General features: G+C 38.5%; 1 protein-coding gene across 1 annotated transcript; it reads left to right on the top strand.

The window, feature by feature from the left end:
- The first annotated feature begins 453 nt into the window (after positions 1-453).
- On the top strand, positions 454-9685 carry LOC108673498 (vitamin D3 hydroxylase-associated protein). Its single transcript, XM_018161340.2, has 11 exons — positions 454-822; positions 1209-1416; positions 1748-1804; positions 2621-2859; positions 3365-3441; positions 3776-3943; positions 5705-5946; positions 6406-6646; positions 6994-7155; positions 7588-7727; positions 8905-9685. The coding sequence occupies exons 1-11, from the start codon at positions 716-718 to the stop codon at positions 9022-9024; spliced, it is 1761 nt and encodes a 586-aa protein (XP_018016829.1). The 5' UTR covers positions 454-715; the 3' UTR covers positions 9025-9685.
- The last annotated feature ends 1768 nt before the right edge of the window (positions 9686-11453 follow it).

Below are 11453 nucleotides of genomic sequence, written 5' to 3'. Positions count from 1 at the left end.
ATTTTTTAGTATACTCAAATTTAAGTAATTCATTTATAAAATAATTATTGTTGTTTCTTGACCTCGAACAATTGATTTCTGAAAATAATCATTCTCGTCCTTATAATTTTTCTTTAAAAATTTTCAAATGATACGATTATTATGAGGGTTTCGATTACTGGAAAGCAAGAGGGACTCGGATGAATGTCGTAAGTTTGTCAGACCAGCTCACCTGTTCAAATATGCTGGAGTCGATACCTGCTCGAACGTACCTTGCCATGTCAGTTGCCGAGTCACGACCTGGAAATATAGTAGAGTTTTTGAGGAGTGCCAATATCGCTCATTTTGTTCGTGCGTCTATGTGAACAACGACGCAAATTTTTCTTCCATACGTAGACAATTGAGGTTACTGCGATTAAAGTCATTCACTAAAATTATCAACGTGATCATTATTTAATATTTGTGGTGCTTTTTAATGCCAAATAAAGAAAACTGTAAGTAGTATTTCAATTAAAAACTTATTCTTAATTAGGCGTAACAGTGATTTGGATTATATTGTTATAGCCACGAAATCTTATACCTCAGTGAAATTTGTAGACAATAATACGAATTTGATAACAATACGCGTGCATCAATTCGAATAACGTTATTGCAGTGATCGATCTTTGAAAATTAAGTGAGTAAGAAAAGAATAAAAATCAAAACTTTTATCCATATTAATTTGAGCTCAAGAAAAATGGCTAAGGCGGAAGCGACCTGGACAAAAACTGTAGAGGGTGTACTGAAGAACATCAACGATGTCCTCAGCTCCTATGGACTCATCGAGAAAGATTCGTCGCTTTTGTGAGTAGCCGCGACTGATTTCCTTGATGAATTCCTGCACAGTCTTAAGTATTTAGGATAATATAATTTCTCACTGTTCCCTTATTTTTTATTTGTCCGAGGCAAAAAAAAACTTTTTTCTTAGTTTCAAACTAAGTGATATTAAATATTGTGCAGGTATTTCCTCGCTTTTTATACCGAAACTCAGAGTGAATTGATGATGCAATGAACCTCGTTATGCACAGATGTATTTTACAAACTTTAATTATTATAGGAGATTTTTGCAAGACAGCTTTGTGCAGACTGATAAAATGGTTTTATAAATTTATATGATTGATAATTTTTTGTCAATTTTACCTCTTCACATCAAAAAATACCTTTGAATGTTTTTCACCGATAATCTACAGATCAAACGTGAAGGATCGAGATTACAAGCAGCAAATGGTGGCAGCTCGTTCAGACTTGGAGCAGGAGCTGATCGCGTCAGGAGGCAGTGGCATGCTGCTGACGAAGGAGCGTAAGGAAGTCATTGCCTACAAGCCCACCGACCTCCTACAGAAGCTGCGAGAGGGGAGCATATCAGCGGTACTCGTACTGCAGTCATATCAGGCCATGGTCAGTCCGATAATAAAGCGGATGTAATTCAAACTATTAAAATTATTTAAAATAAATGCGCAAATTTTTATGTGGTTAGTCGAATGACAAAGATTTTTATAAGCTGATTTTATAAGCTCTAGTTTATTAATATCCAAGTATTTTCACATGGCGAGTCATATGGCGAGCATTTTTAAAACTTTATAGAAGTCGAACTCATTTCAATTTTGAAATATATTCATTTAGCTTCTGCAAATTAAAGTTTTCAAACATAGCAAAACCCTTAAAAAAATAACTCGAAAGGTCTCAAGAGGCATGATTCCTTGTACTAATTGAAAAAATTTTTGCGCAGGCAATCGAAGAATCGAAACGCACAAACTGCGTCACCGAATTCATTCCAGATGCCAAGGTCAGGCTTCATAAATTCATTTTATTGTTCGGTATAATGTGAATGGATATAAAAAAGATGTCGATTCGTTAGTCGTTGGTAAAAAATGAATATAAATTTTTAAAATATGTAAATAAAAATGAACATTATTATGATTCGTTCATGTCATGAAAACAATTAAGAGGGTCAAGCAATAAACTTGGTCGCTCCCAAAAACAAAATGACAATCAAAAAGAATATTTCATAATTTTTATTGGACCAGAGTTACTGCCTTGAACAGAGTTAAAAGGTGCATAGATTCCACACAGAGGGAGTTCAATAGGCTTCAAAAAAGTGAGGTGCAACATGGGCTTGGCAGCAGCAAACGTGGATTGTTTGTCATGACTCAGCCATCACACTTGAGCTCGCACTGAACTATTCTTGTTGAACCTTCAACTGTCGGTGTGAGACGCGTGAGTCACGCATTGTGACTTGCAAGGGTCATTTTTTTTATTCAACTTTTAATGGAGTAAATCACAAAGAAATTTAAGAACATAGACTGATGGTTGAATTTTTTTAAACCAAAAATTAACTAGTAAGTAAATTCATAAATTTTTCCAAATGTTAGCAAAGAATTATAAATAATTTTTTAATAAAAATTTTATATCCACCTAGAAATCGAGAAAATTTAAATCTGTCAAAAATTTTAGGATTTGAAAATGTCAAAAAAATTTAATTTTTAAAATGTTAAAAATTTTAAATTTTTAAAATATTGAAATTTTTAAATTTTTTAAATTTCGATACATTTTTTTAATATCAAAAATTTTAAATCTCCTATACACCTTGGATATCTACTAGAGGTGGGCGGAGAGCTTAGATGCGGTCAAGTTGGGCCAGATGTCAGACGTGACTCTACCTCTGCACGGCCTGCCCGTGAGCGTCAGCGACAACATCTCCATCGAGGGTCTGGACTGCTCGCTCGGCCTGCGCAAGAGGCTGCGGCAGCCTGCGGACCACGACGCCGTCATCGTGCAGGTCATCAAGAGGCTCGGCGCCATCCCCTTCGTCAAGACCAACACCGCCCAACTGTGCTTGTCGTGAGCGGTGTTAACGTCCGAGTTTGTTTAAATGATCGGTTATACATAGAGTCAGGATTAACGTAGCCTTGATTCTCTTGACGGAAATTGCATTTTTATTTGAATTTGCTTTAAATGCTGATTGCTGATGTCACTTGACATGAAAACGCAATCTTCTTGTCACAGCACTTTCATTTCAATATGCATTATTTTCACTGGGTCTAAGTATTCGAGCTGGCATGGATGTCAGTATTACTAAATTTGGTTGACAAGTAATCAGGATAATAATATTTGCCTCAGCTTTACGAAGAACAAGATCGGGCTCTTGCATTATTTATATCTAGCACTGAACTTTTGTAATTCCTCCAGTATTGCAACCTTATCTTTCAATAGGGATTTGAAATAATAATAATATCCAATTTGCAGCAGCTCGAGGTCAGGTTAGTTAGTCGTGCGTTCATTGCTTCTCCCACTATTGTCTTTGATATTATTTATTTGGGTGAGATTTTTCCTGTGCGTGCTGCAGGCCAGGCTGCTCCAACCCCGTGTGGGGCGAGACGGTGCATCCTATCGACCCCACGCGGGCCTCAGGAGGAGCTTCAGGTGAGTCACTTGACATTCGTGATTCATGAAGGCCTGAAAAATCATACGAGATCTCACCCAATATTTTTAGTAACGTGTGTGACTTTATAAATTTTATTTCGTGCGAAATAAAAAACTGAAGTCATTTTATTTCATATTTACCTTCAGCTTACAAGGCTCGTAGAAAAATTTTAAATGGTCGTGAAGGATTATAGATTACAAAACGGCGGTTAAAAATGGAAGTTACACAATCGCGAAGCTTTAAGATAGTGGTTAGAAATTATGGCTGAAAATAAAAGTTAAGTTACGGCAAAGATTGAAAATTGTAAAAGTTGGTTTAAAAATTCACGAACAGGAGGTGAAGCCGCGCTGATAGCGGGCGGTGGTTCAATGCTGGGCTTAGGCACCGACATCAGCGGGGGGCTACGCACCCCTGCGGGCTGGTGCGGCACGGTCAGCCTCAAGCCCACCGCCAAACGTCTGTCCAGTAAAGGCTGCGTCAGCGCCATTGATCCACTGGGCAGTGAGTGTTGTGGTCCGAAATTTCCTAATTTTATATATGGACTTTTTATTCGACCCTGCCAGCGGCTAACTGTCCAACAGGAATACTATCCTATATTTTTAAAGATTTTAAGACGAGAATATCAATTATTGACTATTAAACTTATTTCACGTGTTTCTACGAGAATCTTGGGCGCTGAGTGTTGGTCTGATGATTCGCATGAGGTCAGCGAGTCGTAGGTTGCGCACTCCCGCTCAAATGTAATACTATGTCATCAGCCAGTTATAAAATATCGATGTACAATTTGTAAAAGGGTTCTCGACTGATAATGTTACGGGAGAGCGGGTAACTATTAATAAATATAAGAGGGCTGCCTAAACGCTCAATGTCCCCGGGCAGGAGACGCTACTGGTACGAGGGAGAACGCATACAATAAAACCTACTAAGGCACATGAATAAAATTCAACCCGAACTTTTATTCAATCTAGACAAGAAACTTGGACACAAATATAAATACTAACTACCTACTTCATTGGCTAATTGAAGCTAAAAAAATTTATTCAAATAGTCGACCCACGACAATTCTAAAACCTATTGACCTTTACACAAAACTGAACACGAGACGCGCCGACTTCCTGAGAGCCGCGTATCTCTTTCAGGGGAAGCCCTAATACATTAATGGGCCACCCCAAGCGGCACAGACACCGGGCCTAGAACACGATGGCTCGACCCAGGCAAGCCTAGGGGGGTCACGCCTCCACGAGGAACTTCAAGACTAGTTAACTCGTCATTAGGCGCTCCAATAGGGTACGACGATAGGCGCCCAACACGGCTCGGCTATGCAGAGCACACGGGAAACTAAGGGGCAGACTGGTCAAGTCAGCTCCCACGTCAGGTAAACACTGGAGGCAGTCGGCTTCTTCCAACGGTGCACGTCCACGGTAAACACCCTTGAACAAACGTCTGAGAAGAACACTGTCGGATCTCAGAAGCCGACGCCACACCAGAAAAGGTCCTAAAGCATCTCACGATCAGGATTGAGGGAAATAATAGACGCTTTTCTGGTCTCAGTATAGAACCCTGTATAAATAACAGATTGTTACAAGTTACATAAATACAAATACATAGAAAACGATTATAAACAGTATAAATCAAATCAGCTATTGAACAAAGTAATTAGTACAGGCTGACTGTTGCAACACTTAGTACTTACTCTAATAAGAGGTTCTAGTGCAATATATCGAAAATACTAAAAGCTGGAATGAAATTGGCTATTGTCGTATTCAGCTGTGGTTACGTTCAGATATAAACAAATCTTTATATTACAATTAAATCTAATTCTAAATTTCTAAATATTTTCATTTCTTAATACAAAATCTTAAATATTAAACTAGACCGCTACAGTCCCACCCACCTGGGAAGCAGAATATGCCATTAAATCTCCCAAGCAAAAATAGGAAAAAACCCCACTTCACAGTTCACTGAACTTCATATAAATTCTGAACCGGCAATATTAACAGCGTCTATGTACGACTCCTACACACAAGCCGAGCCTAACCGGCAATCACAACCAGGACACTAACACCTCCTCACCTCATCCACGGAAGCCAACGAACCAAATGGCCAGCCTAAAACCGCTCAGCCCGCTCGTGACCTCGCGGCAGATTCGTTTAGAGAACACCTGCGTGTCAAACCTCTACAATAAACTTTCAATAAGATCAGAATTCAGCAAGCTATCGCTCTTTCCTTTATTTATTCATTTAAACTTTCTCTACCCCCAAGTTCACAGCACGGTGGGCGTAATGGGTCGGGACAGTTCCATCGTAGTTGAGGCCATCAAGGCAATACTTTCAGCGGATTTCCACCAATACGAGGCCGAATTGGCGCCTTTACCGTGGAACGACGCTCTGTACATCGGCAAGGCTAAGAAGTCCCTTCGCATTGGCTTTTTCGACAGCATTGAAATTCTGCCGAGCACACTTGGAGTGAAACGAGCCGTTCGAGATGTCGTCAACCTTTGCAAAGTGAGGATTTGATTGCTTTTAAATAAGAAATTTTAAAAAATCAGACTGTAGAATTTTTTCACTGTTTAAGTTGGAGTTTTAACTTATTAAATAAAATCATGAGATTCGCTCGTTTAAAATTGAAGGAGTGAGAAACAACCCATAGAAAATTGAATTTCAATACATTTTTCTTGTATCAGCGAAGTTTTCCTTGCAAGTTAAAAGTAATGAATAATCAAAACTTTTCAACTGTGACTCCGTACATTTTTATTCATCACTCTCAGTAAACAATAATTCTAACGAAGTAAACAGGCCAAATTGCGTGAAATATTAACACGTATTTTGATAATATCCCAAGATGTTTCTTAATTAAGTAAAATGCAAGTTGAAACTCAATTAGTCGAACTAAGTGTTTATTTTACCACATCATCAGTTATCAATAACAAAATGTTTAGATTTCATTACTCTGTTTCTGTGCAGGAACAAGGACACGATGTTATCCATTTCAGTCCCCCCGAGCTGGAAGAAGGTCTGGACTTGTTCATGGCATTACTTATGGCAGACCAAGGGCACTCTGTGCACCCACTCCTGAAGGGGGAGATCGTCGACTCGGGGCTTGCGTGGTACAAGCAATGCGCCGCCGTCCCGCCCCACCTCAGGCACCTCGCTAAGCCCCTCATCAGGAGGCAGTTCGGAGACATCGTCGCTAATCACAGCCTGGGTGTGTGAGAGCTTTGCGTATCAACTGTGAAGGTTTACGTAGTACCTGTGAAAATATTTAAAATAGAGCTTAGCGATCTGTAAATACTTTCACTGAAAATCTTTTTGAGATTTACTTATTTTGGGGATCACAATAGTGAAATACAGGCTTTGAACTCAAGACCTATATCAGTAATAGATCAATGAAAAATCCCTTCAACCCAGGATCACTGTATTCCATCGCGGAAATCTGGAAGAAGCTTTTTTTAGGATTTAGTTATTTTGAGGAACGCAATCATGAAATACAGGCTTTGAACTCAAGATCTACGTTCATATGCAATAGATCAATGAAAAATCCCTTCAACCCAGGCTCGCTGTACTCCATCGCGGACCTCTGGAAGAAGCTAGCGGAGAGGCAGGAATATTGCAACCGCTTCTTGCTGGCCTGGAAGAAAGAGGAGCTTGACTTGCTTGTGTGTCCAGTCTTCCCTTCTCCAGCGGCGCTAAAGGAACACTGCGGCAAACTAACCAGTATATGAGATGATATATTAGTTCATGTCCTTCTTATATGTGATATTTCAGTGCAAAAGATATTAAGTTTACTTTAATTGCTAAGCTATATCAATTTTAATTTAGAATTATAGATTAAAACGACATACAATACAATAGAATAAATTAGGTAGACGTATACTGGACGCAAGGTGACAGAAATTAGACTATACTTAGTACGAGACTTGAAATTTATTTTATTATTCATGATGTGCAATTATACAATCAAGTAGCATAAAAATTTAACATTATATAAATGTTTTGACTTCATAATCACACATTATACAAGTTCCTGACAAGTCCTATAGTCCAAGAAATGTAGACCATTATAGCGTCAAAATGGTTCAGTAATTATTTGTGTGTATCGTTTAAAAATGTTAAAGTTCACATGTCATTACACTGTCTCTTGATCAGTCGCATGTCTACCAACGCTTCTGTTCAACCTCCTTGACTACCCAGTCGCTACCGTGCCAGTCTGCCGCCAAACGCAAGATGACGAGACGAACATCGACAAGTATGAAGCCACAGATTACATCCACGAGCTACTCAAAGAGGTGAGATAATCTTCCTCAAAAAGTTAAGATCTTCCTTACTTCGGAGGACGACAAAGGCGGAGCATCAGCTTGACCACGAAGAAGTCCTAAAGTCTCGTCATAAGGTCCAAATAGGTGAGATCAACAATCCTCAAAGATGTGAGATCTTCCTTATTCAAAAAATGTAAAATCTCTCTTACTCATAGATGTGAGATCTTCCTTCCTAAAAATATGTGAGATCTTACTTTCCCAAAGTGATAAGTTCTTCGAACCTATCAGAGAGGCGAGATTTTTTTCTCTAAGAGGTTAGATCTTTACTTCTCAAAGAGGTGAGACGATTCTTTGTCAGAGAGGTGAGATCTTTGTTTCACAAAGATGTAAGATGGTTCTTTCTCAAAGAGGTTAAATCTTTCTTCCTCAAACATGTTAGATTTTCCTTTCCTCAAAAAAGGTGAGATCTTCTTTTCTCATAGAGGAGAGATCTTTCTTTCACAGAGAGGTGAGATTTTTCTTTCTGAAGAAGGTAAAATATTTTATTCTCGAAAAGGCGAAATTTTTCCTTTTCGAAGAGTTAAAATCGTCCTGCACTAGTTTCACATTTTCTTAATTCGTTCCAAATTGATTAGAGCTTAACGGTATAGAATATAGGAAATATACTGAAGTTATTTGTCCATTATACTGCCGGTCGATGTTTTCGAACACGAAATCTAAAAATGTTTATTTGAATTTACCTTGAACATTCACGCAGCATTAAAACATTCGATAACTTTCATACCAGATTTATCCAAAGGTATGATGATAGACGTGGAATTAATTTTAGGATAAAAATAAAATTTCATTTATAGTTTACCCAGACAATCAAGAGCCTCAGAGCAAGAAAATTTTCAAAACTAGCATTGATTTTCTCATCAACCTTAGTGTACAGAATTTACACACTATCAGTCCGGGTACTTGTTGATCAAACCTCAAAGAGAACAATCTATCTATAGAAGAATATAACTCTTATTTTTAAACTAAAATCACAGTCAAATTGTCCAGTTAGCTCAGGAAAATAAATTCATATTTAAATATTTATATTTTTTCTCTTTTCCGCGCATTCATAATACTAATCTTCATTATTCCAAATAAAGAAGTTTTTTCCCACGAAGAAAGCTGTGATGCACGTCAATGATCATGTAACTATTCATACGATGTGCAGAGCGGCGCTGGTGCAGAAGGCTTGCCGCTCAGCGTGCAGATCGTCGCTCTGCCCTACAGCGAAGAGCTACTCTGCCGGGCTGTGGGCGAGATCACCGAACACCTCAACTTCAAGCTCTGAAATGCGACGTCGCTGAACAAAATTCATGACTGGATGTTAATCGTCTTTGGCAAGGATAGAGTCCCTTATAGTCCTGCTATGACTGCCCTTTGCAGTGATAATTAGATAATATAGATAATAATGTGTCATGCGCTGATAATTAGATTTAACGGAAATGCGAAATAGGATTTGGTTTGATGTGAGTGTGCCATTATTTTGCTGGTTACTGTATTATGAGTGTGGTGCTATTTAGCCAGTCATTTTCAAGAGTTTAAGCCGTGATTCAGCCAAATATTTTTTTGAGTTTAAGCCTTTATTTAAATGTTTCTTGTTATTTCAGCGAATCGTTTTTCAGATGGGTATTATTACGAGAGTTTGCCGTTATTTCAATTTTTTTTTGTTATGTGAGTGGTTCCTAATTATTCGTATGACTATTGTAACGTTAGTGTGCCGTAATTTAGAAAGTTATTGCAATGCCAGCGTGTATGTTAATCAATGATTATAATGACGTCAATATTTGCTAATAGTGATGTGAACGTACGATAATAAAAGATTATAGTGAAGCGAAATGGACATTAATAAAAAATTAAAGGGAAGTAAGCGTGACGTTAATATAATAGTAGACTCGGCGCTGGAAAAATAGGCCCATGGCCTGTTGCCGAAAAAATTGTATGAAGAATCAATAAAGAATATTAATTTTGTTTATTTTATTTTCATTACATTTTTCTAATTAAATATACAAATTATTGAATTTAAAGATTATTTTACTTATAATATCTTTAATAAATAATAAATAATTGTAGTGTTGTGCGCGTGATGTTAATAAAAATCATAACAATATACTAGTGTGACATTGTTCAAACAGCATTATAAGTGCAACGTTAATCAATATTTATATATTGTAGTAACACGTGAGTACCCCGTTATCAAATAATTATAATGAAATGAATCACTTGCCCTCATCAAAATGAGCTTTGCCCTATTTTACTTTTTTTTCTGTGTTCTGTTTACAAGACGATTTGCTACGTTGAGCAGGATTAGGTGTTGCATTTCGTGCGCCATTTTAATTCAAATCATTGTCTTAGCCTCTATTTGGAATGGATCACGTTCAAATTTCAAATGAAACAAGTGAATGCTTGACACGAGTGAATCCACGTGGTGTTTGTCAAGCATTCACCACAAGAGTGAATCCACATGTACGCGTGTGGTGTTAATAAATTAACTTATTCACTTTAGTGTGTTAATATTTCATCAGTGGTGGGCACAGCTAACCTAAAAGTTAGCTTCGATAACCGCTAATCCGCTAACTGAAAAGTTAGCTTCGATAACGATAAACCGATAAATCATCAAAAAATGTAGCGGAATTTGCCGCTAACCGCTAACTTTTAATATATAAATTTAGATTTCGCTTAATTTTTTTTTGGGGGGGAACTCTGAAAAACAGGCCTAGAGAGCTGAACTTTCAGCCTTGAAAAGGAGCTTTCCAAAAAGATGTAGCATGCTAAGATCAGATGATGATCAAGATGTACGTAACATAAATAATTAAATGAACAAATGAAATTAGGCAGTAGTTAACATTCAACATACAGTTTATTAAACGAATAAGAAATATTAAGGTTACACCAGGGTTACACACTCCTTTTACTCTGGCTTGCTCTTCGCATTCATCTCCTCGAGGTGATGATTGTTGATCTTCATGAACATCAGCCTCTCAAAGTTGGCATCTGACAGGGTGGCTCTCTTGGCACTCAAGATGTCCATGCCTATGGAAAACAGGCGCTCAGCTGCAGCACTGGATGGGATGGCTGTGTTGTACTCAACGAAAAGGTTCATCAACACCTGCTCGCCCAAGAAGGCAACGTCAGTCAATTCCTCCTTCGAGCTGCTTTTCAGCCTGGTCTTCACCAAATTCTGTGCCTTGGACTTCAGTGACCAGTGGCTCCTCCTGCACTCCATGGGCTGAGTAATGCTGCTGAAGAAGTCATCTTCCCCATCCTCGTCATTGCTGGTGGTGCTGCTGCCCTCCTCAACGGTCTCCCTCGATAGGGCTGTCTCCACGGCGGTCTCCATGGCCTTCTGTACCCTGCTGATATGGCTGTGATTATGCTTTTCCAGCCAGAACAGGCGAAACTTAGGGTTTAAGGCCACTGCCAGCTGGCACTCCTTGTCTTCTAGGAGGGGCCCAAACCTTTTCGTGATGCCTGCCAGCATTGCGTCCACCAGAGGACTGAAGTATAGGTGTGGGCGTGGCACATGGCTTACGATACTTAGCATTAAATCAGAGATTTTTAAACATTTTTAGCGGACTTCCAGTTAGCGGAACTGAATTTAGCGGAAGCTAATTGGTCCGCTAAAGGTTTTCAAAGTTAGCTGAACAGCTAATCCGACAAGGAAAAAGTTAGCTTCGCTAATTAACGGTTAGCGGATTAGCGGAACTGTGCCCACCACTG

The sequence above is a fragment of the Hyalella azteca genome, unplaced genomic scaffold (assembly GCF_000764305.2).
Source record: "Hyalella azteca isolate HAZT.00-mixed unplaced genomic scaffold, Hazt_2.0.2 contig3384, whole genome shotgun sequence".
NCBI classification, from domain to species: domain Eukaryota; kingdom Metazoa; phylum Arthropoda; class Malacostraca; order Amphipoda; family Hyalellidae; genus Hyalella; species Hyalella azteca.
This window is presented reverse-complemented; position numbering and strand designations above follow the sequence as displayed.